The sequence below is a fragment of the Lichenostomus cassidix genome, chromosome 4 (assembly GCF_008360975.1).
Source record: "Lichenostomus cassidix isolate B80296 chromosome 4, HeHo_3.0, whole genome shotgun sequence".
NCBI classification, from domain to species: Eukaryota; Metazoa; Chordata; class Aves; order Passeriformes; family Meliphagidae; genus Lichenostomus; species Lichenostomus cassidix.
Genome location: NC_139484.1, coordinates 57,752,694 through 57,780,532, shown reverse-complemented (window position 1 = coordinate 57,780,532; position 27,839 = coordinate 57,752,694). Strand labels below are relative to the sequence as shown.

The 27,839-nt window shown below is 53.1% G+C and overlaps 1 protein-coding gene across 1 annotated transcript; it reads right to left on the bottom strand.

Annotated features, from left to right (window-relative positions):
* Window positions 1-101: 101 nt before the first annotated feature.
* CYP26B1 (cytochrome P450 family 26 subfamily B member 1) lies at window positions 102-22,937 on the bottom strand. Its single transcript, XM_085059342.1, has 6 exons — window positions 21,590-22,937; window positions 19,501-19,725; window positions 7,374-7,649; window positions 6,258-6,413; window positions 4,895-5,176; window positions 102-3,516 (listed from the first exon to the last, which is right to left on the bottom strand). Exons 1-6 carry the CDS (start codon window positions 21,791-21,793, stop codon window positions 3,124-3,126), a joined length of 1,536 nt encoding a protein of 511 aa, XP_084915468.1. The 5' UTR covers window positions 21,794-22,937; the 3' UTR covers window positions 102-3,123.
* Window positions 22,938-27,839: the final 4,902 nt, after the last annotated feature.

Below are 27,839 nucleotides of genomic sequence, written 5' to 3'. Positions count from 1 at the left end.
CCCAAGAGCCTTCAAAGGACCTGCGCTTGGAATACAAACCCAAAACCTGGGAGATTCAACCCTTTTCCTTCCAGAATTCTAGAAAGGAGCCAAAAGGATGATTTTTTTTGTTTGTTCGTTTTATTTTGGGATCACAAAATACACAACATTCATTTTAATATGGGACACAGAATATTCTGTACATATTAAAACCCACATGACTGCAACACAACCTCACACGGCACCAGTTCCCGAACGAAAAACCCCCACAAGTGCTTTTTTCCTTTTTTTTTTAATATTAAAAACAAATAGGATAAAACATTAATATTTTTCCCAGACGACGTTTACAGTAAAGAGGAAAAAAAAAAATCATATTTTTACTAAATAACAAATATTTAACAGCACAACTTTATCCTAAATATCTATTTTTGAATTATAACAAAAATAGCACTTATAATAGTTTATAAAGACAGACCAAAAAAAAAAATTTGTGTATAAAATAATATTATAGCAAATTGGACTGTGCTAATTAAAAAAAAAAAAAAAAACACCAAAAAATTCTGAGATTCAAAGTGCTTTATTCTGCAAACCCACTGCAGCAACTTTATTTTTTTAGTCAAGTTATATTAGTTAGGACTGGAACAACAAAGGCTGGCTTACTTCAGCCTGGATTAAATACTCCCCCACACAAACATTGTATATCCACGGGATGTACATGGAGTTTCAGGGATGGCTGCAGCTCCCATTCCCATCAAAACTCACTCCAGAGCAGGGTTGGTTCTCACTTTGGGATGACATTGGAAGTTAGAATTAAAATTTCTGGGAAAAACTCTTCACTAATTCCCCATTAGAAGGGAGACTGAGCTCTCCCAGAAAAGTCTCTCCAAGGGATTTTGCTCATCTGTCCAAGAGGTTTAGCTTTAACCAGACCTTCTATCCTGGTTGTCCATCCTCCTCTCCAGCTTCTCCCTTTTCCCAGTCTCTTCATCCCCAAGCGCAGATCCCAGGTGGAAATGGGAAATCCCAAGGGTTTCCATCCTACAGCTCATTCCCTTTCCATCCCCATTCTCTACAAATCCCATGGACACCTCTGTGTGTCCATCGCCTCTCCCCAGGTGTTCATCCCTGGGAGACTCATCCTTCCCACCACATCCAGCTCTGTGTTTTCCTTCGCCCTTTGGGATTTGGATTTTTTTTTTTTTTTTGGAACTCCTTTTATCACCAGGAAAGTTTTCTCCCTATCAGGGACAAGTAAACACCAGGAATCCCTACAGGTCCCGAGCTAGTGGTGTTCCACTCAAAATGCCAGGCTGGAAAACTGTCTGAGCCTCTGCTCCAGGGTTTCTAAAACCTTCCTTCGGGGTTTGGCACGTTGGTCACCACCCAGATATAAGGCCGGGTTTGGAATGGGAACTGGGAATCCCAGAAGACTGGGGATTCCAGCTCAAATCAAGGGATCACCATCCCCTGGGATGCTCCGGCGGCGATTTTTGGCAGCTTGGCTGACGGCATTCCAACCTCAAGTGCTTCCCTTGGCTCCAAACCTGCCTCCCTCATCCTTGGCCTCTCCTCCGCTCGCTCCACACTTCCCGCGACCTTCCCAAGAGGCACCTCTTGCCTGAGAGGCAAAAAGCACAACCTGCAAAGCCACCTGGTGAGCCACACCTGCCCCTTCTCCTTCCCTCTTCCAAGCCCTCGGACTTCTCTGGACCCTTTGGAGCTGAAAGCCAAGCTGCCCCACCCCAAATGCCACACCAGCTCCTGTCACCTCTTGTGTGTTCCATTCCACCTCAAGGGGTTGGGATGGGATAGGAGCGGGGCTGGATGGGCTGGAAGAGATGCCCCAAGTCCCAGAGGGATGTCCTGAACTGGAATTTGGCTCTGCTTTGAACCCAACATCTGCTCAGGGATCTCCTGCTCCTCACCCTCCCAACACAACTCCCCGAATCTCCAACTCAACCCAGATGCCTCTTGCATGCAAAAAATCGGAATAAAATAAATCCCGCCGAGCAAATGGAAGGCAAGATACCTCTTGGTGGCTGCTGGCTTGAGCTGGAGAGGCTTTGGGATTCTCCTGGGATATGGGGTGGAAGCTACACGGAGCTCTCTCCTTCCTGCTGAGTTCTCCCATGGCCAAAAAAACCCCAAACACGAGACAAACGAATGCACGTCGCCTGAATCCGAGAGATCACCTTTAATACAAACGCCTCTGGCAGGAGCAGCCCCGGTGCTCCCAGAGCCATGCTGGGGCTCGGGGGGTGGTGCCAGCACCTTGAGGGGACAGCAAAGGCACCAAAATGTTCCCAAAAGTGCCTTTGCCCGGGAAAGGGGCTGGCGAGGGGCTGCGGTGGAGGGGATGCTCACAGGCCGTGTAGCAGCAGCAGGAAACTCAAGGAGAGAAAAGAAAAAGGAGCTCCCCCTCCCTAGAGCCCCAAAAACATCTCAGAAAATGCAAATCTGCCTCACCCAAGGCCTCGGGGGTGACTCAGCCCCGGGCAAGACACCACAGGAGGGGTTTTTTGGGAAGCAAAGCCACCCCTCCTCCTCCCCAGCCTGCCCCGGCACCAGCGGGAGAGGGGCTGGGAATGGGCAGCGTTGTCTCCCCCTGGCCGAGGAAAAGCTCCAACGCCCCAGAACAAACAACAAAACCAGACAAAAGGAAAAAAAACAACCTCAAAAAACATAAAAACACTGTTATCACCAGCTAATTTAACACTGTTAAAAAAAAAAGGTCAGAGGTCACCCCAGAGCTGCCCCGGGACACGAGACCTCAGATTCTCGGCTGATTCCAAAGCCTTTCCCGCCGTCGGGCCTTCTCCTCCTGGCAGCAGAAGTGTTTTATAGATATTTATATATATATATTTATAATATTTAGATACTGTGTACGGTCAGCCATCCCAGCTCGACTCGGCTTTTGCGGATCTCCCTCCTTCCCAACAGAGCGAGACGACGGCGCCCCGACCTTCTCCGCGTCCCGCGGGAAGAGCAAAACGCTTCCGGCAGCTTCCCTGGTGGAAAAGCAGTCCCGATGCGGAGGTGGAGAAGCTCCTCATCCCTCTCTCCTCCCCTCCTGTCCATCCCCTCGCCCCCAACCCCACCCCCGCGTCCCCCGGCCGCCCGTCCCTGCTGCCACCGGCGCGGGCTCTACACGGTGGCCCCCAGCATGGCGTCTGTGCCCGTCAGGATCTCGTTCTGGTTGGAATCCAGTCCGAAGAACTTGACCTTGAGTCCGTCAACCGGGTGGACCACGGGCACCAGGGTGATTTTGGGGAAAGTCCTGGTGGCGAGCTCGAAGCGGCTGGTGCTGGCCAGCTCGATGGCCAGAGCCTTGAGGAACAGCTTGGCCAGGTGCTTCCCCAGACAGGTCCGTACGCCTCCTCCGAAGGGGAGGTAGTGGAACCTGCCGTCCTTGTCTTCGCTGCGGCCCTGCCCGAAGCGGTCGGGGTCGAAGACATCCACGTCCTTGAAGACAGGAGCAGTGTCGTGGGTGTCCCGGATGCTGTACATCACACTCCAGCCCTTGGGGATTTGGAAGCCCTGCGGAGAGGCGGGAAGGGGTGGAGGGAAGAGAAGAGCAGAGTGGGTCAATGCTGCTGGAGAAGGAGAGGGAGCAGGGCGGAGAGATAAAGGAATTTTGTTTCCGTGGAGTTGTGGAATGGTTTGGGCTGGGAAAGACCTTAAACCCATCCTGTCCCACCCTCTGCCAGGGCCAGGGACACCTTCTACTATCCCTGGTTGCTCCAAACCCCATCCAGCCTGGAACACTTCCAGGGATGTGGCAACCACAGTCTTTGGGCAATTTGTTCTGGGCATTACCACCCTCACACCTTTCCCTGCTTATTCCCCTTTCCTTTGGGGTCATCACTCGAGTATGATGCAGATTCAAAGAAAAACCAGGAAGCACAAAGGGCTGGGAGATTCCTGGAATGCTGGCTTCACTCATCTCTCTATCCCAGGAATCCGTGGGATGATCCATCTATGTATTCACTTTGTGGTCACTGGCAGGGGTTGCCTACCAGGAACCCCGTGGTGCTGAGCAGGGGGAAGCAGCTTGTCCCATGCCTGTGCTGTGCTCCACACACCAGCCTGCCCTTCCTAGAGCATCCCAGAGCATCCCAGAGGATCCCAGAGCACCCCACAGCATCCCACACCCTGCTGCCTGTCAGCACCACACACCCAACACCCACACCAGGGCCCGGGCGATGAGGAATGGGGTGGATTTATCATCCCCTGAGCACTTTAAAAGGTCTCTGACTCAAAGCATTGCATTAGGAGGATTTACAGTGACAAGGCAGCTCCCAAGATTTTGTTTTGCTGGGAGGAAATTCCAGCCATGGTGGTGACTAATCCGCCTGTCATCCAGCAGCCTGGAGATGCCCTTTGCCGTAAACCTTTCCCCTGTCACACCCCAGCTCAGAATTTGGCGTCACTGTCACGAGTCGGGCTTTGAAGCATCACACCCATCTGCCCTTTGACAGCTCCAGCACATCCCCTGCTCCACATCCCATCACTCTGCTGGATCAGGAGCGAATCCCATCACTAGAATCACAGAGTTAATCAGGTTGGAAAAGCCTTTGGGATCGTCAAGTCCAACCTGTGGCTTAATGCCACCTTGTCACCAGACCATGGCACTGAGTGCCACATCCAGGCTTTGCTTCAACACCTCCCAGATGGTGACTCCACCACCCCCCTGGGCAGCCCATTCTATCGCCCAACCACTCCTTTTGAAGGATTTTTTCCCAACATCCAGCCTAAACTTCCCCTGGAGCAGGTCAAGGCTGTATCCTCTCCCCCTGCCACTGATTGCCTGGGAGAAGAAGGACTAAATTAGCAGGACTTCATTTGTCCCCTCAGAGGTCTCCTCTAAGCCAGGCTCAAATTAATTTTGGGGAGCTCAGGCTGCAGCCCTACTCACATCCAGCTCGAAGGTCTGCAGCACCGTCCGGTACCCGCCGGAGATGGGCGTGAAGAGCCGGAGCACCTCCTTGATGACGCAGTCCAGGTAGTGGAGGCCGTTGATGTTGTCCAGGCGCAGGGAGCCCTCGCAGATACAGCCATTGTGGAGGATGCCTTTGCTCCGCAGCTCCTCCCGCAGCTTCTCCAGCACCCGCGGGTGTTTGAGGAGCTGCATGATCAGGGAGGTGCTGGCGCTGGCCGTGGTGGCGTAGGCGGCGAAGATGAGCTCCAAGGTGCCGTCCTGGGGGACAGGAGAAGAGTCAGGGTGAGACACAGGGGTGGGACAGAGAGGCCACCAGCACGGAGGGTGCCATGGGGTGCTTTTCTTCCTGAAATCTTTCCATCCTGGCACTGGAATCATGGAATGGTTTGGGTTGGGTGAAACTCAAAGCCCATCTTGTTCCAACCCCAGGGACATCTTCTGCTATCCCAGGTTGCTCCAAACCCTGTCCAGCCTGGCCTTCAACACTCCCAGAGCCACAACATCTCCCAGAAACAGCTGCTCCAAAGATTTAAGATCCAAAGGGGCCAGGTGACCTGAGGAGGAGTCCCATCACAAAGCTGGGAGAGGGAGAAATGGAGGGTGACCTGCAAAGGCAGAGAGATGGATTCTCCTTGGTGATTTCCCAACCACCAGGATGGATGAGGGAAATCTGGGCAGAGTTTGTGTCCATTTCTAACAGCCTTGGACACATCAGGGATGGGACAGCCACAGCTTGGTCATGTTTAACTGGAAGAGCATTCCTTGGACAGCCACCACAGGGAGCTTTCTGCAGAGGATCAGCCAGGCAGGACAAAAACCCAAGAGGTGACTCTGACATGCCATGGCCCAGCTGCAGGTAAGAACCTGGTGAGGGGTGCCTCTGCCCTGCAAGGGAGGCAGGAAACATGGAAGGGTCAAGGGATGAAGCTGATCAAGGCTGAAAGCTCCTGCTGTGACCAGGGAAGTTCAGGTTATCAAGAAAAATTTCTTCAGTGGAAGAGGGATGAAGCATTGGGAGGCTGCTCAGGGCAGCAGTGGAGTCACCAGACCTGGAAGTGTTAAAAACCGAGTGGATGTGGTGTTTAGTGGGGATGGAGATTGGATTTGATGATCTTGGAGATCTTTTCCAACCTTAATGATTCCATGGAATGCTTTGTAGAAAGGGCTGGGCACAATCAGCAAATAAATAAGGCAGCTGGTTTGGATCCATCAGACACATTGTGGTCCCTCAGCTCTCACTGCCCGCCTCAGATCTGCCCCAAAAATTCCTCCCTGGAGCATCCCACACTTTTCCCTTCAGGGAGGCCCTGCCCTGAGCAGGACAACCCCAAGGCTTTACCTTGAGCTCCTGCATGGTCAGCTCCTTGCCGTGCTCCTTCCCGCTCTCTATCAGGATGTCCAGGGCATCGGCGTAATCCTTGCCCTGAGTGTTCTGCAGCTTCTCCTGGATGGCTTTTTCCAGCCCCTTCTGCAGCGTCTCCCTGGCCCGGATTCCCTGCGGAGCAGGAAGCGCTCAGACCATGCCAGCAGCACCTTGCACATCCCAGGAGCTGGGGACGTGCTCAGGACAGGTCCAAGCCATAAAAGCAGAGGGGTGTGAAGGTGTTGGAGGTGTGCCCTGAACAGGAGGAGTAAACCCAGAGTTGGGGAGATCACAGGCGGAGTAATCAACACCTAGGTGTAAATGACGGGTCTGGGCTGGGAGCCCCTGTGTGGCACCGGTTCACAGCCCCTGGCTCCTCCTGGGATGGATGGAAATCCCTGGGAAAATTGTCTCTCAAAGGAAAGCCCATTCATCCCAAAGAATCGTCTTCCCGAGCAATTTGATCACCTGGTCCCAGTAAAGCAATTCCTAATGGGAGTGCAGCTGTTCTGAGCTAACCTGCTGCTGGGAATGATTCCATTCCTTCAGAGGCTGGAATCACTCCCACCAACAAATAACAATAAAAAAAAATTGCAGGGATATCAGAAAAATAAATTTTGAACCCCCGTATTTCTGTTTTCAAAATTAAGATTTTAAGTCCATTTTTCATTAAGTCCCTGTTTTACATCATTCATCCAAAAAAAGTGGAGTGTTTCGGGAATTAGAATTAGAAGGACCTGGTTTAGTTTTGGGAATTACAATGATCTGTTTCACTCCGAGGACAGGAGGGAATTAACAGGAGAAGGGTCCCACAAACTAAAAAAAATACGGGGAAATTGTCAAGTCAGGAAAAATATGAATGAAATTTGGGCAAGTCCTGACTATTTTCTGTTCTCAAACCACTCTAATCACCAAGGAATGGATCTTTGTCCCTCTTCTCAACTAAACAGCAATTGTGGCCCAAAATGGACCCATTGAGGTCAGAGAGTGAGAAGAAACCCCACTGAGAACCCAGAGAGATGCAGGTGAATCAATCCCCATTAATTCCACTAATTGGCATTATCAGGAGGGAGAACCCAACCCCAATCTCACCCTCCTGTAGCCGCTGAAGGGCAGATCCACTGGCAAGGAGAAGACATTGTCCACGAACTGCTGGTAGACCTCAAAGAGATGGCTGAGCTCCTCGTCCGGGATGCGGAACCCCAGCAGGACGCGGATGGCCATGCGGAACGTCAGCTTCTGCGTCTCGTGGTAAACATTGATGGACTCGGGGTTGCTGCTCCAGGCCCGCAGGGTGTCCTTGATCACCAGCTGGATCTTGGGGAGATAACTCTCCAGAGCCTCGTGGCTGAAAATCTTCGAGAAGACCTGCAAAAGATGATGAGGAGAGGTTTCTTCACAGCCCCAACACCCTGGGCCTTCTCCAGGGCCAGCATGTATCCTACACTGAGGTGTCACCATTCCAAACTTGTCATCCAGAAACACCAACTCCTAAAAGAGCTGCCAGAAAGGTTCAATGGAGAAACATCCTCCACTGAGGTTCCTCCAGAGACCCTTCAGACCCTCCCGAGATTCCCACACAACCATCAGAAGCGACAGGGAATATTGGAACAAATCAGGGATGGGAGGAATGGCTTCATCCCACGTGTGGCAGGAGGGACAGAGCCAGCTTTCCATGCCAAATGGATCCCAGTTACGTTCATCCCATGGTTTGGATGCTGCTGATGCACCTTTTCCACAGGGATTCTCCAGTGTCCAACATGGGCACACAGACAAACACAACGGGAAAACACAATTCTCCCAGCAGGAAGTGCTGACGATTCCTCCCACCTCTCCACCACCTCTTTTTTTTTTTTTTTAATGGATGTAAAACGAAGCAAAATAATTATTTTGGAGCCTTTAGGATCCCTGTGGAATCTGGCTGAACTCCGGCAGGGGTTCAAGCGGGGAAGAGCCTCTGCACGTACGCAGAGGCCGCGATCACCCTCGGCTCATTTCCTTGGGAAGCCAGGGGAAAAAAAATCCCTGATGTCAGCAGCCAGCGTTAATTTAAGCTCTGCAAGTAAACAGTGAGCAGGACTGGGCCTCCCCAGGTCCCCCACGCTAACGGCTCCTTACTCCAATTTTTTTTCCTCCAATTTGGGCCCGGGCCCGCTCGAGGAGCTCAGCAATGCCAGGAATGTCCCTTCCCGGCACAGCAGCGCTTTCATTCGGCATTCCCGCCGCATCCCTCGCCGAGAAAGGGGGGAAAGCGCTGTTTGTTTATTTTTTATTAACCTACACACACGCACGGGGCAGGGCGCACACGCACCGCAGGCCTCCAGGAAAATCCAATTAAAGCAGGATTCCAAGGAGGGAGCCGCGCGCCGGAGCCTCCACCGGTGGCCGCTTCCCGGCGGGAATGGAGGCGAGGTGGGGGGGCTGCCGAGCTATCAACCCACCGAGAGGAGCGAAATCAAAGCCGCCCCCTCTTTTCCATGAGCGCCGGGCTCGCCGGAGCTGTAAATGTGAGAATTTCCTCCGCAGTCAGCACTCCAAGGGAAAGGTAATATTTTCCTGGCTGCGACCCCTCATTGCTAATGCCCGGCGTTCGCTGGGAGTTTGTTTGGTGAAAAAACACCTCTGTCCCCTCGCAGCTCCGGGCAGGAGGCTCCGGAGGCTCCGCAGAGCCGCTTCACGGCACCCCAGGTGGAGCCCCGGGTGAAACTCGGCTCACGGCCGGCACGGCGCCGAGCTCCCCGTGGAAATGCCGGCACGGGAGGATGGATAGGGAGGAAAATCCAAGCAGATCAGCCTGGAGACAGGGAGCCGTCCCTGGATGGCCACACGGAGCCGAGGCATGAATGAATGAGAGGAGGAATCAATGAATGAATGAATGAACAGCAGGGAGCGAGAGCACGGCGAGGGCGCGGGATGGGGTGGCTGCGGCTGCCGCCTCCCTGCATCCAGAGCCGGCTGGAAGCTGGAAAAACAGAGATGTTCGGGAATTTTCTGCTGGAAAAAACAGCTGAAAAACTGGAGGGGGTAAAGGTGAGACCCTCGGCTGTGTGGGGAAGGTGGGAAGGCAGGAAGGGAATGGGGAAAGGGAGGTTCCTTTGTCCTGAGCAAGACGCCAGGGTTGGATGCAGAGCTGGAATCCATGAGCTGTTCCACAGGGATGGGACAAGACCACCTGGGTGGGACCAGCAAAGGAACACTGATGTGTCCCCTCCAGCTCTCCTCCACCCTTCAGCCATGCTGAGGAGTGTGGAATAAGGACAAAGGCTCACAGCGACACCCCAGTGCCCCCAAATGCTCCCTGTGCCTCAGTTTCCCCAGCAGGGGACAACCTCAGCTTTAGGAGCACTGAGCTGGCAGCCCTGCTTGGAGCCACCATCCCAATGGAAGTGGCTCTTGGAGCTCCTGACCTTGTCCTTCCCTGACATCTCCCATGGGAGAAGCACTTGCGGACCCCATGCTCCCTGAAAAAATAACACAATCCAAGCCATGCCTCTGACCCCAAAGTGCAAAAGTGCCACCCCTGGATCGAGCCAGGATCCCAGGAGGAAAGATCCCATCCCAAGGATCGAAGTGACCAGATGGGGAGATCCTTAGGAAGGGAAGACCGAACCCCTGTGGGGTCACCACAAACCAGCCCAGCCTGAAAAGAGGAACATTTAGCCCTGGGGGGGTTGAGGGGGATTTTGTTCTTGCTTCACAATTTTTGGAGCTCTCCTCATGCCAGGAGGCTCCTCCAGCTGGCTGCTCCCTGGAGCTCCCAACCACGTCCCGAGCCGTGGCCACGCTGCTCCGGCCCGGCCGCCGCCGCGCTCGCACCGCCTAATCCCACATGTCAGCAGATCCTTCCCCGGCCAGACACAAGTCTGGATCCCCTTCCAGTCACCTCCAGTTCAACCCTGCATCTTTCCAGTTGATTAAAAAGGAGGAGAAGGCAGCCAACTTTCCCCGACGAACCCCGGCGCGTTCCTTGCCTAAAATTCCTGCGCCCTCTAGTGAAGTCAAGCCGAGCGGCTCGGCTGCTCCAGGAGCGAATCCAGGCAAAGCTGGGGAGAATCAGGGCAAAAAAAGAGTTTTTTCCAGAGCTGCTGAGAGGCAAAATCATCTCTGAGCTCAGCTTTGTTAACCCCGAGATGCCACAGCCTGGCTGCTCGCAGCAGTGCCAGGATTTTTTGGGGGAAGCTGGAAAGAGCTCCCAGGATTTCCACTTCGGGATACGTCCCAAAAGAGCCAAATCTGGGAATTTGCTCCATCCAAGGGCATTGATTGACTCCACAACCCTGCACGGATGGAGCTCCCACCACCCAGTGAGCCTGGCTGGAACCTGCCCACTCCGCCTGGCATGGAAAAAGGATATTTAAGGACTGATGGTTTTCCAAAGTCAGGAAATGTCTTCCCAGTGCCTCAGCTCAGCTCAGAGTGACAGCAAAGTGTCCCCAGTCCCAGCTGGAGAACACCCCAGCCCCATCCTTAAAACACAGCCAGGAGGAGAGGGAATTTCAGGGAATTCTCTGTGCTCCAGCAGTGATTCCATGCATGGCTGGGATGGGAAGGACAACATTTCCCAGGGTATTCCACTTCCTACTGCAATCCCTGCCTTTTGCCATCCATCATTTGCCAGCCCCTCATTCCCACCCAGCACATCCTCCCAAAAGACAGAATGGAGATTTCCACTCCTCACTTTCCAGGAGGAAAACTTGGATTTTGGGATCAGCCACCTGCATCCCATCCAGCTCCGAGCCGCTGGCCCGACCAAAGTGAGGCAGGATGAGGCTGGAAATGTTTTCAGGAACCAATTTGGCACCTGCCAGAGGTTTGGCCGACAGGAGGTGTCGGGAAGCATCCAAAGCAACATCTCAACCTGGATTCATCCTAATTTTTCCCACATTTCCAAGACCAGGCTGTGTTTGTCCAGGGCCTGTCCCATCACCACATTATCCTGGATGTCTGCCCCTCTCCAGAGCCCATTCCCATGCTCTAGCAGCCTTGTAAATTGGGATATTTTTGGAGAGGTTCATGGGCAAGAGCCCGTCCTGGTACTGGGAGCACGAATAAAGGGAAAACAGCAAAAAAGCTGGAAAGGCACCACAAAAAGAGAGAAAATTCCACAAAATCCCACTCCTGCCCGGACACTCTGAGGTCTGTTTTTAAAAGGTTCAGCCTTTGCACACAGCTAAGAACTGATTCGTTTTTCTCTAGAAAACAGAGCACATGGAAGGCTCTATTTTCCAGAGAAATCCAGGAATCCAGGCCCTCGTGAGCCTGGGAGTCTGGGAACAGTAGCTGGAGTCTCCAGGCTGAAGCAAAGGAATGATATGCCTTTGCCAAAGGCAGTCGCACTGAAATTCGAATGATCCTCAAAAAAAAAGTGCTGGAAAAATTGTAAGGATCGTTTCAGATTCTTAGGCTATGTCATGATGCACCTTTCAGGGTTGTCACTACCCCTGATTTTGTCGTGTTTAAAAAGAAAAAAAATAAATGATTATGAGAAACTCCAGCATTTCCAGTCAAATTCAGAATAAAATCAAGAATAAAGCCAAGATCTGCATTGCTCCACAACCCAAAAACCTCCATGTCCAAGAATCTCTCCTACAAATCCTCCACATGGCTTGGGAAGCTTTCGACCCCAAATCCTTTGCTTTTGATCCCAAATCCTTTAAGGCTGAGGTTAAGGGGGCTGTAGGGCAGAGCCAGGACCAAGCAGGATCTCTAATCTTCCTCTGCTCAAACTGCCTCCATCTCCCAAACAATTCCATCACCGGCTAAATTCCATCCAGAAATTTCAGCTTCTCAACCCAATTTATGGGAATAACGAAAGACATTAGGATTCAGAAGCTCTGGAGCGCTGCTCCAAGTATCCTCTCCCTATTTATTAATGGAGAATCAGGAGGATAAAATTCATGTGATGCTCCTCAAGGAGGGAGAAAAATAGCACATCAGTAGATGCCATGGTGAAGGAATGGGAGCTGTCGGGAGAAAAGGGATCAGAAAGGTGGGATCAGCTGGCCAAGAAGAGATCCAAGTGGATCCATCTGTGGATGGAGCTGTGGAGAAGGAGAATCCCGAAAACCCACCGGGCATGGTTGGAGCTCTCATTCCTCAGAGAATCATGGAATAGCTTGAGTTGGGAAAGACCTGAAAGATTTAATTCCAACCTCCACGATGAGCTCTCCAGGCTGGTTATGGATCACCCTGTGGTGTGGACATGAGATTTGCCTTGGAGATAAAGAGGAGGAGAGCAGCTTTCCCCGGCAGCTTATGGAAGTGGAATATTAGGAGAAAAAAATCCCATTTTTTACTGACTTGTTGCATTTTCCTGGAGCACAGAGAGGGGACCAAAGAGAAGGATCCCTATGGATTTAAGAAACCCAAAAACAAAGCCAGACTTAGGAAAAACTAACCTCAGGGACTTTTCCATGGTCCTGCCAAGAATTCCAGAAACTGGGAATACAGCAGACCAAGAGGGGATGAGCAGGAAACTCCCACTCAGTGGTGCAGCCACTTCATCCCAGAGGAATAAAAACACATTTCAGAGCATGATGGTCTCGTGGTAGGAATAGAGGAAAAAACTTGGAAAAGTGATTCCTTCAAGAAAATCCCAAGGATTACAAGACCTCCATGGGATGACCAAACACCTGAGGAGCTCCTGCTGAGCAGGTGAGGCTCAAAGCTCCTCCAGGGAGGAGGTGACAAGGGCTGAGGTGACCCCACAAGGTGATCCCAACTCAAGGCCACCCCTTAAGGAGAAGGAAGCTGGAAAACCAGCGGCTGTCAGGTATTTCATGGAAGAAATTCCACCTGGGAAGTGATGGAAAACTCTGTTATCGCCAGAGGGATCAGTGTAGTGTTACAAACCACAGCTGAGGAAGTTCCTGGAGCTGCTCAGAAGGATGGAGGAGGATGAAGTAAAAAACAAAGGAAACACGGTATAGGATGGATCCTGACTCCCTGACATTCCTGGGATTTGCTCCTGGTCCCTCACATCCCTGGGATGAGCTCCCCATCCCTTTGGAAGTGGAGCCTGGGCTGTGGTTCCACCCAGCTTCACCTTCTCCACCAGAAACCTCCCACCCTGGGTTGCACTCACAGGGAGTTTTGGGGTGGAAGGCACTGTGAAATCCCACTGAATTTGTATTTTAGCCAGGAGCTCCTCCACTCATCTTTTTTTTTAATCCCTTGGAATTACTCTGGATTTACAGCCCTGGAGATGACAGGGCAAAAAATCATTGGGCTAAAGTCAAGGAGGCAATCCTGGAATTCTTCCCCTGGACTGGGAGCAGGAGCTCTCCTCCATCCATGGAAGACTTTTCCCCATGGATTAAGGTTCCCAGGGCATGGAGAAGGAGCTGGTGGCAGCTGGAATCCAGCCTGTTGGACACAGTTTTGGGAGCCAGATGGACTTCTTTTCCACCGTGGGATTTACACAGCATTTGGAAAAGGCTGGGAGGGTTGGATGGACATGAAAAAAAAACCTAAAAACTCCTTTTAACAACCTGGGTTCTTTGTAGGAAAGGTCCATTCCTGCCACCTCCCATCCCTTCCTCCCCCATCCCAATCCCAATCCTTCCCTCCCCCCGGCCGAGCCCACAGCAGCTGGTTTATATTTGCCTGGAAATTTACGGCCCCTTTTGTGTCCTTAATCCCCTCTGCCACGATATGAAAGCCTCGGACCTTTCCACTCGGTGCTAATGAGCTCAGCGCTCGTGTGCCTCGGAGGCAGAGCGTTAATTGCGGTGTGTTAATGAGCGATGGAGCTCCGGACACTGAGACAAACCAGGGCCGCTCCTCCGCTCCCTCCCGGAATATTTGGGATGTCTCCCCAGCAATCCCATGGATTGCTTTGAATTTATTTTATTCCTTCTTTGCCTTTTTTTGGGATGATTCCGCTCAAACATGAGTCTGGCGCTCTCCTGCCAAGCTGGATGATCCCAAAAAATGCTGTCCCGCCTTTCACGTGTGGATCCTGCACTGGGAATCTCCTTCCTGGCCCCAGGCGCTGCTCAGGCTTGACCTAAACCCTAAATTCCCATTTCCTTCTCCAGCAGGATCCCTCGCAGGCACAGGAGTGCTGAATTCCAGCTTCCCGCTGGAATTAGATCCCATAAAAGCAGAGCCTGCACTCCCCTGTGTTTAAAACCAGGTTTGTTCTGCCCTCATCACAGCTCCTGCTGTCCCAGGAATCAAGCTCCCAAAATCCGGGTGGGAATGGGAATTGAAGAGGCTTCCAAGGATGAAATGGGAAAAGGATGGCAGGAAGAGCCAGGCTGGGACAGGGAATGGCAGAGGTGGCACTGCTGGGGTGGCAAAACAAGAGCAGGATGGGGAAAACCATGGAGCAGGAATGATCCCATTGCTCCTTCCCAGGGAGAGCTCCAGTCCCAAGAGATGAGGGATCTGTCACCCAATTCCAGAGTAAAATCCCTGCTCAGAGCTGGGAGCACTGTGGTCACTCCTGTGAGGAACCTGGAGGTGATTCTGGACAAAAATTCCACTGTGGAGCTCCGGCTCCAGCAGGGGTGGCCCAGCTGCTTGTCCAACATCAACACAAACTCTGTGATCCAGCGGCAGGAAGAGCCTGGCTGGGATAAACATCCCAGAAAGGTGGGAGAAGAGTTTGGAGTTGTTTTTATTTATTCCTTGTAAACGGCTCTGATCTCCCAGCTCTGTCTGAGGATTGAGCCAAACCTGGGGACAGGAATTCCCTGCTCCCAGCCATCCATCCTGCCCCATATCCCTGCTCCAAGCAGACTCCAAACCTCCTCTAATAACTGGAGAGTTCATTTCCCAAAACAGAGAGGCTTTCCTTAATTTAGTGGAGTTTTCAAGGCCAGTGATAACTGCAGTGAAGCCATTCCCTGACTGAGGAGTTCCCTGCTGCAGGAATTCCCTGCTCCCAACCATCCATCCTGCCCCACAGCCCTACTCCAAGCTGACTCCAAACCTTCTCTAATAACTGGAGAGTTCACTTCCTAAAACAAGGAGGTTTTCCTCAATTTATAGGAATTTTCAAGGCTGGTGATAATGGCAGTGAAGCCATTCCCTGATGGAGGAATTCCCTGATGGAGGAATTCTCTGCTCCCAGCCTTCCATCCTGCTCCATATCCCTGCTCCAAGATGATTCCATACCCTGAGATTCCCTCTCTATAACCGGAGAGTTCATTTCCCAAAACAGGGAGGTTTTCCTCAATTTGTAGGAATTTTCAAGGCTGGTGACAATGGCAGTCCCAGTGACAATGCCCTCCCAAAACAGGGAGGTTTTCTCCCATTTATAGGAATTCTAACAGCCTCCTGGAGGGAAATTGCATCAATTTGGGATGGGAAAGCAGAGCTGCCATAGGGTCAGGATTGGGGTTTGTTCCTCCTGAGCATCGAGGAATTCTTTCCCAACACCTACAGGATCAACCCTTCTGGATATCCCATATGGAACAGGATAAGGAATCCACAAAGATCCTAAAAACCACCTGGGATAGGGAAATAGGAAAGAGAAAAGAGCTCCAGAATCTGTCACCCCACCTCACTCTGATCCCATTCCATCCCAGAGTTCTCCAGCAGATCCAGCGGCCAGAGCCGCGATTTGCTGATCCCGGAGTTCCACGGAGGAGCTGAAATTCCTTGGAAAGCTGCACGGAGCAGCTGATTCCTGGCAAGATCCCAGAATCCTCCTGCAAGAACATGTTGGGTTTGGAGCTCATCTTCCTTCCCATGCCGGTTGACAATCTGGGCCGTCAGGAGACCACGGATCGTTTGCCAGGGAATGCTGGAAGAGGAGCTGCTGGAAATAAATGCAGCTCCGTGGGGTTTTGGGAAGATGAGAGGGATTTATGGCCATGGAGAAGAGGTGGAGATGACCCCGAGTGGCTGGAAGGACAGCAGAGGTGAGTTCCACGCTCTGCTTTTCCTCGTTTTAGCCAAAATCCTGGGCCAGGTGAGGAATTCCACCTCGATTCCTGGCAAGACGAGGGAATTAAAAAGGAACAAGGGAAGCTTCGAGCTCAGAGATGAGGAAAAACCCAGAATTTCATAGGGGTCTGAAGGCCAGAAAGCCCCACAAGGCTTTAAACCTGATCATCATCCACCAGAAAGGTTTCCCAGGAAATCCTCTCTCCATGGAGCTTCCAACTGCTCCAAATCCCTTAATAAATCTTTACCAGCAGCATCCTCACTGTGGAAATTGGGGAATTCTGCGGAAAATTCTGCCTTTGCCAAGTTCTTCGCTCGGTTCCCTGGCGGGTCAAGAGGAAGATTTAGGCTAAGTTTAAGATTTAAGCCCATCCTAGGTACAAATCCTTCCTCCTGAGGCCTCCGCGGGTTTCGGGGTGGGGAGAGTTAAAAGTCAAAGTCACGGAACAACAAAAGCTCGGGGTTAATGAGCTCCGAAGAGGCCGCGCCTGATGGGAAAAGCTTTAATCTGCTCCTCGGAATCTTGATAAGAGCACAGCGATCGATTTTCGCCCCATTAGAGGCAGGTTCGGCTTATCTCCGCGTGTTCAACCCAAGGATGGGTTTTTTAGGGAGAAGAGGATTCAGGAATCGGGAGAAACCCAGGGTGGGTGAGGCAGGAGATGCTCAGCTCCCAGAAGCGGCAATTAGCAGGAGATGGAGTGAAGAAATCGGGATAAATGCCTGAATTCCAGAGCTGAGCGCTCTGTGCTCAATCTCCAGCCGATGAAAGAGAAAGCTTAAAAAAAAAATGAACTGCTGGAGCATCCCAGAGCTGCTGATCCCGGGAAAAAAGAGTTTTGGGAGCTCAACCAGCACCGAGGTGTGGGAGAAGGAGTTGGGGTCATCCTGGGATGGAGTTTTGTTAGAATTCCTCTGCTCAGGTGGATTTTGGCCACCCCTGATGTAGGAATTAGGATTTCGGAGTTAATTAGGATTTAGGAATGAATTAAGAATTAGGATCCTTGCCAGCTTGGAATCACAAGTGATGCCAACAATCATGGAATTATAGAATGGCTTGGGTGGGAAGGAACCTCAAAGATCATCAGTTCCACCCTTACCATGGGCAGGGATCCACCATCCCAGGTGGATCCAGCCTAGCCTTGGACGCTTCCAGGGATTTTGGGGATTCCAGCTTCTCTGGGAATTCCATCCCAGCCTCTCCTCACCCTCACAGGCAACAACTCCTTCCTAGCATCCAATACTTAATCAGGATGGAAAACTGGTTTTGAGAAGCACAGTGGAGATCTTTAGGACTCAGAATATCCCAAAAGGGCCGGATTTCAGAATTTAGGGCGGGTCAGGTATTTCCCAGTAGGAAAAACCCAGGAAGAGCTGTGGGGGAGAGAGGTTTGTGCTGCTGGCACTGCTCCTGGCTGGGGCTGCAGTCCCAAAGCCATCCAGATCCCACAGAGGTCAGGCCTCCCTTTGCCATGACCCCATTCCCATCACCCACACTCCCCCGAGCGCATTCCCGAGGTGGGAATTCCGCGGTTTTATCCAGGCCATCGCAACCAAAGGCCACTTTTCAGGAGCAAAAAAATAATGCAGATGTGGTGGAGGGTGAAAGGAGCAGGGAATGGACAGAGAGACACCTTCAGGCCTCTGCCTGATCCTAATAAACCTTCCCTGGATAGGGAATAAACATCCCTTGGATAGGGAATAAACGGGAAAACGCATCATTCCCATATCCCTGCACCTCTCTTGCCACCAATCCCACTCCCGGATGGAGGAAGCCCCACCACCTTTTCTCCTGGACAGCAAGGTTGGAAAAACATCTCCATTCTTCAGGAAAAACCCCAAAACTGGAGGGGCTGAGTTAGGCTGGCTTTAGGGCAGGGACAGACAGCTTTTTTGTGGTGTCACTCTCCAAAATCGTGACTAGTGGGTGTCATGTGCTGTTTGTTTGTTTTGCCATCGTCTCCCCCAGGAGAGAAGAGGGAAGGATGGGGTTGGGAAGGGATTTTACAGCCTCCAAATAGGAAACGGAGCTGGAGCAGAGGGGACCTTGGGGCAGGGATGGGGACAGCCTCGTGTCCCCACTGCGGGGGGAGAGGGGACACCCCCTTGATCCCAAACCCAATCCCGGCCCGGATCCAGCTGGGACAGAGCCCGGCCCGCGGGGGATGGGGAGTGACAGCCACGCCACCGCTGTCACCGCTGCCACCAGCTCTGCGGCAGGGGGACAGGGGGACAGCGCCCACCTCTGATGGGGCTCAGCGCCCCCAAACCGGGCTGACCTGGGGGCTCTAAGGGTGTCACACCTCAGGGGGACGTAAAAGGGTCTCAGCATCCCCAAACCCCCAAACCAGGCTGCCTTGGGGGCTCTAAGGGGGGTCACACCTCAAAGGGACACAAAAGGGTCTCAGCACCCCCAAACCAGGCTGCCCTGGGGTTTTAAGGGGGTCTCAGTCCCCCAGATCAAGCTGCCCTGGGGGGTCTCAGCATCCCCAAACACCAAACTAGGCTGCCCTGGGGGTCTCAGCATCCCCAAACACCAAACTAGGCTGCCCTGGGACTCTCAGGGGAGCTTAGCACCCCTAAACCAGGCTGCCCCGGGGGTATCACCGCAGGGGGACACGAAAGGGCCTCAGCACCCCGAAATCCCCAAACCAGGCTGCCCTGGGGACCCTAAAAGGGGTCACACCTCAGGGGGACTAAAGAGACACAAAAGGGTCTCAGCCCCCCACAGCCAGCCCTTCACCCCGGGAGCCGCACCCCAAATTCCCCAAAATCCAAGGCAGTTCTCAGCACCACGAGACCACCCACCCACCCCAAGACAACCCCCTCGGGGTGTCCCTGCAATTCGGGGGGGTCACAGTCCGTGGGGCCACCTCTGCCACATCGCCCTTTTAAGAGCCCCGCGTCACCATCGCGGGGTCTGGGGACAGGAGGGGACAAGAGGGGACAGGAGGGGCGACACGCGGCTCCCCCCACCCCAACCCTCCCCGCGGCCCTTTGAAATCCCCCCGAGTACCCGCGGCACCCACGCGGGACCTCCCACGGGCGGGGGAAAGGAAAGGAAAGGAAAGGAAAGGAAAGGAAAGGAAAGGAAAGGAAAGGAAAGGAAAGGAAAGGAAAGGAAAGGAAAGGAAAGGAAAGGAAAGGAAGGAAAGGAAAGGAAAGGAAAGGAAAGGAAAGGAAAGGAAAGGAAAGGAAAGGGGAGGAAAGGAAAGGAAAGGAAAGGAAAGGAAAGGAAAGGAAAGGAAAGGAAAGGAAAGGAAAGGAAAGGAAAGGAAAGGAAAGGAAAGGAAAGGAAAGGGACACGCGCGGGGACACTGACCTTCCTCTTGTGGCGGTGGATGTCGCCGATGGAGTTGGCCACGGTGTTGGGCCCCAGCAGCATGCGGGTGCTCCGCGGCCACTCGGTGCTCACCAGGTGGTGCTCCCCCATCAAGATCTTGCGCACGTTCTCGGCGCCCGTCACCCGCACCAGCGGCCGCCCCAGCAAGTGCGTCTTGAACACGTTGCCGTACTTCTCCCGCCGCGACGACTGGAAGCAGGAGCCCTGCGGGGGTGCCGAGGGGTTGGGGATGGGGTTGGGATCGGGGGGGTTTGAACTCCCGGCGCGGTGGGAATCGGGGCGGAATCTGGGGGCGTCGGGGTCACCCCGTGTCGCTCCCGCCCGCCCGCTCGTCCCGCAGCCCCGCGGGGGTCGCTGCCTGCCGCCCCCCCTTCCTCCTCCTCCCTCCTTTCATTTCTCTCTTTGCCTCCCCCGGCACTTTTTACCACATTTCTATTTTTTCCCTCATTTCCCCCCTTTTCTTTCCCTCCTTCACACCCTCCCCCTCTTTTTCCCCCTTTGCTTTTTGTCTCTTTTTTTTTTCCCCTCTCCCCCTCCTCGCTCGGGGCTCGATTTTACTCGAAAGGCAGCGATTTTGCCTAAGTAAATCTCCAGATTTCAGGGACTTTAATAACTTTCCCACATGCTCCAGGGGCTTTTGTCGGCGAAGAGGCTGCCGGAGCGGCGGCAATAGTGGGGGGGGTCCCCCCAAAAAACCCCCCTGGCGAGCGGGGAGAGGCGCAGCGAGCGCCGCGGCCGCGCAGCCGGGCTGGGAGTGCGGGGTGTTTATTTTGAAACAAAAGCGCGGTTGTGAGGTTCAGATGTTCAGGTGACCCTGTTTCTTGATCTGCGTAAATATAATTAAAGTCCTTTTTGTGGCATTAATAAAGAGTTATTTGTACACCATTTCCAGGGCAGCACAAAGAGCACCTTTATGCGGCACCGAGTTGCGAATGGAGTCCAATTTATACAAAATTTTGTATTTTTAGCCCTGGACTCTGTTTGGACGGAGCCTGTGGAAAAGCGAGAACCCTTTTCTGGTCCCCCTGTAAAAATCTGATAAATTTCTTTAAAAAATAAAGCCCTATTGAGAGCGTGCCGTTAACCCCTTCGGCGCCGGGCGGCGGAGCGGGGCCGCCGTGGCGGGGCTTCCCCGGCGGTGGCGGCGGGGGGGGACACCGGGGGACGCCGCCGCTGTCCCCGCCGGGACCGGGCTGTCCTGCCCCGCCGGCGGCTGCGGCACCGAAGGGCGGGAGCATCCTCCTTTGATAATTAGATTTTTTTTTTTTTGTCTTTTCGCCGGGAGGACACAGAGGGGGAAACCCTGGCGCTGCTTCGCCTCGGGGGTTCCCTCCCGGGATGCTGCGACCCCCGGGGGTGCCCTGAGCCCTGCCCGCGGCTCCCCCCGGTTCCGGGCACCCCCCGGCCGCCTCCTGCCTCTCCCCCCGCCGTGTTTTTGCCCCGATTTTTTGGCAGCCGCCCCCGAGCCCCGCGGCGCTGGGGGGATCCCGCTCCGCCCGCCGCCGCTCGCCGTTTAGCGAGGTTAATCCCGGGTTAATCTCCCGATTACCTCGGCGGGCTTCCCCCGCCGCGGGAGCCGCGCCGGGAGCAGCCCCGGCAGCAGCGCGCCGGCCCGGGAGGGAACCCTCGGCACGGGGGGAACACGAGCGGCGGAACCTCCGCGCCTCTCCGCGGCCACCCCGCGCCGCCTCCCGCCCGCCGCCCCGCCGCTCCGAGCCGCGGCTTTTTTGGCAAGAAGCGAGGCTGAGGAGGGGAGGAAAAGCAGCCCGGAGGCGATGCGGAGCCGGGGCAGCCTCGCCGAGCCCGGCCGGGAGCGCAGTGAGGAGCAAGCCCAGCCCGGCCGGGGCTCCCTCGGTGCCCCCGCGGCTCACCCGGCGCCGGTTCTCCCTCCCCAGCTCGCCGAGAAGCCGCATGATGCAATCGGAAGGAAAAAAAGACGAGGGGAGGAAAAAAATAAAGAAAGGAAAAGGCTAAAAAAACCCCGCTAAAAAAATAATAATTAAAAAAAAACCCAAAAACCCACCGGTCCCAACCCAGCTTGCAGCGACGAGCAGGGAATCCTCCTTACCTGCAGGAGCCAGTGGAAGGTTTCTCCGATTAAAGGGAATCCCATGGAGCCTTTGGGGATTGGTAGCTTGCAGGTTTTGTCGCGGGTGGCAGCCCAGCGGAGCTGCCACAGCTGTTGGGACACGGCCAGCAGCAAAGTCAGTGACACCAAGCACGCGGCGAGGGTAGCCAGTGCCGAGACGAGATCAAAACTTGCAAAAAGCATATTTGGAAGAAGGAGGAGGAGGAGGGTGGGGAGAGAAACAGCCCCTTGACAGGCACCACACTCGCACCCACACACACGCGAGGGGAGAGGGAGAGTGCGGAGCGCTCGCTCGGAGCTGCCTGGGGGGTCCTGGGGCTCGGGGGGCCCCGGATCGCCCCCCGCTCGGCCGGCAGGTTGGGGGAAAAGAGGGGGAAAGGATGGGAATTGGGGGGGGAAATGAAAGGGGGGGAGAGCTGTCGCTGCTGTGCCCCTCGCTGAGAAGTTTGGGGTTGTTTGGAATCAACTTGACAGAGTGACACGGAAAAAAAGCACCACGCGCGCTCGGAGAGAGAGGGGAAAGGGGGGGGGGGAAAGGAGGAAAAAACCCCGAAAAACCCCCGAAAGAAGGGGTGGGGGTGGGTGAGGAGGTAAAAAGTCGAGGGGAAAAATCGGCAATAAAAATGAAAAAGAGAAAAAAAAATAAAAAAGAGAAAAACCCTGGAGTGGCACGGGAGAGAAAAAAAAAAAAAAGACCCCAAAAAGTCCAACTGCAGATGCTCTGGCTCTCACTCGCTTTCAAGGCAAAGCCACACACACCAGAAGGAGGAAAAAAAAAAAAAAAAGAGAAAGAAAAAAAAAAAGGAGCGAGATTTTAAAAAAAAGTTTAAAAAAATCTTAAAATAATTCAGCCACGAGCTGGAGAGATGGAAGAATTAAATAGCTGTATATATGTATCTACACACACGCAGCGAGCCGGTTCGGTTTATAGCTCTATCTCTACGTATATATATAAATATCTCCCTATAAATACAGATCTCTCGCGACGCCGCTTATTTGGGAGCCCCAGACTTCTTTTTCACCAGACTTCTGTTTTAAAAAAAAAAAAAAAAAAAAAAAAAGGGAGGCAGGGCTGCTTGGGCAAAGCCCCCTCTTTTGCACTGTTCGCTTTGAGGCAAAAGAAAGTCAAATGTGTGTTTATATAGAGGCGGGGAAGCCGGGGCTGGGCCGGCCGCCAGCGCCGCTGCTCCCCCCGCGCCCCCACCCGCACTTCAGAGGCTCGGGGGGGCCGGGCGGCCCGGGGGACGCGGCGCTGGAGCGTGCGAGCCCTGGCTGCGAGCCCGCGCCTCGGTCACGCTGCTCCGCTCGGCCTCATCCTCCTCCTCCTCCTCCTCCTCCTCTTTCTCCTCCTCTTCTCCTCCTCCTTCTTCTCCTTCTCCTCCTGCTGCTGCTGCTGCTGCTGCTGCTGCTGCTCCGCGCTCGCTGCCTGCCTGCCTGCCTGCGGAGAGAGGAGCGCGGCTCGGCTCGGCTCGGCTCGGCTCTGCCCCGCCGCCCCCGGACCCCCCGCCCGGCCCGGGTTAACCCTTCGGGGGGCGCTGCTGGGAGCGGACCCTTCCCCACACCCCCCAGCACTCAGGGATTGCCCCAGGGTTCCCCCAGAATTTAATCCGGGATTGTTTTCCCCATTACGGGGTTCCCTCCGTGTTTTATCCCTGATTGTTCCCCCCTTGCCACAACCCCCCGATATTTATTCCCCCCAATATTTAATCCCCTTGAGATTATCCCCCCTTACCACGACTCCCCAAAATTTAATCCCTGATTGTTCCTCTCTTGCTACCGTCTCCTCAATATTTAATCGCCTTGGGATTGTTCCCCCCAAAATTTAACCCTCAATCATTTTGCCCTGGAAAAATCCCCCCAGTATTTAACCCTTGGTTTTTCCCCCCTTGCCGCAACCCCCCGATATTTAATCCCCATGGGGTTGTGCCCCCCAATATTTAATCCCTGATCGTTCCTCTCTTGCTACAATGTCTCCAGTATTTAATCCTCTAGGGGTTGTGCCCCCCAATATTTAATCCCTGATTGTTCCTCCTTGCCAAAATCCCCCCAATATTTAATCCCCTTGGGACTGTCCCCCCCCAAAATTTAATCCTCAATCATTTTGCCCTGGAAACTCCTCCTCAATTAACCCTTGATTTTTTCCCCTTGTCACAATCCCCCCAGTATTTACTCCCCTTGGGGTTGTCCCCCCAATATTTAATCTTCATTCTGTCCTGGAAAAAATTCCCCCCCCAAATTTAACCCTTACACATTCCCCCTTTGCCACACCCCCAAAATTTAATCCATTATTATTTCCCCCATAAGAGGACCCCCATTGTGATTCCCCCCCTTATTTTCCTGATGCGAGGGTGCCCCCAAAATTTAATCCTTGATCATTTCCCCCTCGGAATTGTCCCCCAATATTTAAGCCTCGATCATTTTGTCCTGCCAAAAATCCCCCCCATACTTAACCCCTGATCCTTTTCCCCTTGCGATTGTCCCCCCAATATTTAATCCTGACTCCCCCTTATGACTGTCCCCCCAAATTTAGCCCTTAATCATTTCCCCCATGTTTAACCCCTAAAATTCCCCCTCACAGTGACCCCTCCCCCAATATTTAACCCTTCACGCCTCCCCCCGGCAGTCATTTCTTCCCCACAAGAATTCCCCCATTAATTCCCCTTTTCACTCACCCTCCCCTATTTATCCCCTAATTATTTCCCTGTCGATGATTTCCCTCTCCCCCACCCCTGGCACTGATTTACCCCCAAACCTGACATTAATTTACCCCAAGCACTGATTCTTCCCCACCCCAATGATTCCATCCCATCTATTGATATTCCCCTTCCCTAATTTCCTCCTTGGAGTGATTTCCCCCATTCCCGAATTTCCCCTGCAAGGATTTACCCCTCAAGGGTTTGGCCCTTTGCAATAAACCCCTCACGCCCCAATTACTTCCCCCCTTTTAATTAATCCTAGCCACCCTCCCCTAATTAACAGCGATCATTAACCTTGCAATGATTTCCTCTGTGCCCCCACGATATTTTTTGGGGGATTCGCTCTATTTTATTTTATTGAGGGAGGGGATTTTCCTGTCTTCCTGCCTCCCAGCACAGGATGGGTAACCCCGCTTTTCCCAGGGGTGTCCCCGTTGTTCAGGAGCCTCCAAGCTCCCCGAATTCCCAAATTTCCCCCCCGGGATGGCAGCAGGTCCCAGGGCCGCCCGCTCGCAGCCGCTCCGGCCGAGCATTCGCTTCGGATTCCGGGAAAAACAAAAGTTCTTTGAGTTCTCCCTTCTCCCTCTCCCCCTCCAGCCTCCCCAGCCGGGTCGGGTGTGTTCCCGGTGGGATCGCGGAGTCTCCTGAGGAGCCGGGGGTGTCCCTAGTCCCTTTTTTATGAGGTTGGAGCCCCTTCCCTGCAGAACGGGATCCCCCAGTCCCAGCATCCCTGGATATCCACCCTGCTCCCCCTTTTCCCGCTGTATCCCGGCCCGGATTCCTCCCAAACCATGGGAATTCCCATCCCAGCACCAGCACGGGGACCCCTCGTTGTCACGCAGCCCGGTGCGGGATCTCCCTGTGGGGCGAGGGGAGAATTCCCATCCCGGGAATGGGTTGGAGACCCCGGAAAGCCCCGCTCACTCTTTGCCCTACGGCGCCACCCGGTGGCGGCCGCGGGAACTGCAGGAGGCGGCAGGTGGCGGTGGTGGCTCTGTCCCCTCCCTGTCCCCTCCCTGTCCCCTCCCTGTCCCACCCCAATCCCGCCCCCATCCCACCCCCTCCTCCCCCAGGGTGTCTCCGGGCGCATTCCCAAAACACCTTCCCAAAGCTCCGTCCTGAAGCAGCTTCCCAAAGCTGCTTCTTGAAGCAGCTTCCCAAAATCTCTTCCTGAAGCACTTGGTCAAAGCGCCTCCCCCATCCAAAAAAAAACTTCCCAAAAAACCTTCCCTAAACGCCAATATCCAAAAAAACCTTCCCATAACACCTTCCCAAAAAACCCTTCTCTAAACACATTCCCTAGATCCCAATATCCCAAAAACCTTCTCCAAGCACCTTCCCAAAAAACTTTCCCTAAACCCCAATATCCCAAAAACCCTTCCCTAAATGCCTTCCCAAACACCTTCTCTAAACCCAAATATCAAAAAAACCCTTCCCTAAACACTTTCCAGAACACCTTCCCTAAACCCCAATATCACAATAAACTTTCCCTAAACCCCAATATCCCAAAACACCTTCCAAAAAAACCTTCCCTAAACCTCAATATCCCATAAAACCTTCCTTAAACGCCTTCTCTAAACTCCAATATGGCAAAAAACCTCCCGTAAACATCTTCCAAAACACTTTCCCAAAAAGCCTTCCCCAAACCCCAATATCCCAAAAAACCTTCCCTAAACCCCATTAACCCAAAAAACCTTCCCGAAATACCTTCCTGAAATACCTTTTTGGAGTCATTTCCCAAAGCATCTTCCCAAAACATTTGGGAATTTGGCTCCCCAAAGCCTCTTCCCAAAGCACCTCACACTGTCCCAAATCCTTTTCCCTAAAGAGCTTCCCAAATCACCTTCCCAAAGGATCTTCCCGAAATTCTTGCCCGAAGTGCCTCCCAAAAGGATCTTCCCAAAGGATCTTCCCGAAACTGCTTCCCTAAATACCTTCCCAAAGCCCATTCCCAAATCATTTTCCCAAAGGATCTTCCTGAAACACCTGCACCTCACACCTGCACCTCACACCATCCCAAAAGTGCCTCCCCAAAACACCTTCCCAAAACTTCCTGAAGGCTCTTCCCGAAGCATTTTCCCAAAAAAAAACTTCTCCAGGCACCTCACGCCTTCCTGAAGTGCTTTCCTGAAATAATACTTTCCCAAAACGATCCCTGATCCCAGTGGCTGCCTGTGGAAAACACCCTCTGGAATTTCCAAGGAGGAGGCCTTTCCTCCTCCTCCCTTTTCCATGGAAAAATCCATCCCTGGGGTGCCCCAAAGCAGCAGAATTCCTATCCCAAAATCTTCAAACACCTCTGAGAGATTGGGAAAGGGGCAGGAATGAACCACCAGCACAGAATTCCGTAAGAATTTCATGGAAACGTTTCACATTTCTTTCCCTGCTGCTGGAAATTCAAGGAGAAAGGGGGGAAAGCCTAAAAAATTTTTAAGGGTTTTCAGGGTTTCTTTTAAGGGTTTCTTTCCCGGCAGATTCCCACCTTCCGGAGGTAAATCCAGGATTTTTCCAAGGTCAGAGGTGGAGCTCAAATAGGATCAGTGGGATGCAGCCACAGCATTCCCAACTTTTCCTGGAGCCTGGGGAATTTTTACCATCGCCCACAAACAAAGCCAAGGGGCCGTGAAATCGCAAATGGGGTGGAGAAAACCCAGAGAGAGACAATTCCCAAGGGGAATTTCCCGTCAGGAATGGGAAGGCTGAGATCTCATTCCCCCGGGATGCTGCAGATCCAATCTGGGGCTCCAGCAGCTCCCAAATCCCAAGGTTTTGATCCCGATTTTCCCTCCGGAATCCAAACTCGCGACACAAATGGGATACTGAGTTTCTACCTTGGGAAAAACCGGGAATTCCAGTGCCAGGAGGGAACAACCTGTCTGTAGGAAAAGCTCCCTGCGGCCTCTCCCTCCACCTGGGCCCTACAGCTCCGCAATTCCCAAATTCCCTGGATTTTGCCATGCCCGGAGTGGGCAGAGCTCTCCCTGCAGCTCCTGAAAATTCCAGTGCCGTTCGATTCCAGCTGGAGAGAGCAGCAGAGAGTGCCGGAGGTTCCCAGCAGAGCAGCATTCCCGGGATTTCCTCAATTCCCAGGGAATTTGGGGTGGTTCTGCCTTCCCAGAACATCCCAAAAGAGGTGCTGGAGTTGCTTTCTTGCACCTGAATTCTCCCGGTGGGAATTTTCTTTCCCTGTTTTCCACTCCCTGGCAGAGGAAGCTGCACCCCCTCGGATGGATTGGATTCCCTGAGAAAATTCCAGAGGCCCTTCTAGGTAATATTTAATTTTAATTCCTTTTTTTTTTTAATTTATTTTTTATTTTTTATTTTACTCCCAAGGGAAAAATCCCTTCCAAAATCACCATTGATGGTTTGTTTTTTTTTTTTCTCTCTCTGCTCTGGTTTTCCTCACATCCCTCCCCTTTTTATTTATTTTTTTTTAACATCTCTTTTCCTTATCCGGGCAAAACATTCCCAAAGGGGAAACTGGGAAGAACTTGGAATGCACAGGTGGAATTTTCAATTTTCATGCTTCACCC

What these genes read in the sequence shown, in the direction of transcription:
- CYP26B1 (XM_085059342.1), bottom strand. Translation starts at nt 21,793, where the DNA reads ATGCTTTTTGCAAGTTTTGATCTCGTCTCGGCACTGGCTACCCTCGCC. An exon ending in TCCACCGCCACAAGAGGAAG is followed by an intron (nt 7,650 to 19,500) that starts GTCAGTGTCCCC and finishes CATCTTTTGCAG; the next exon opens with GTCTTCTCGAAGATTTTCAG. An exon ending in TGCAGACCTTCGAGCTGGAT is followed by an intron (nt 3,517 to 4,894) that starts GTGAGTAGGGCT and finishes GCCTCTCCGCAG; the next exon opens with GGCTTCCAAATCCCCAAGGG.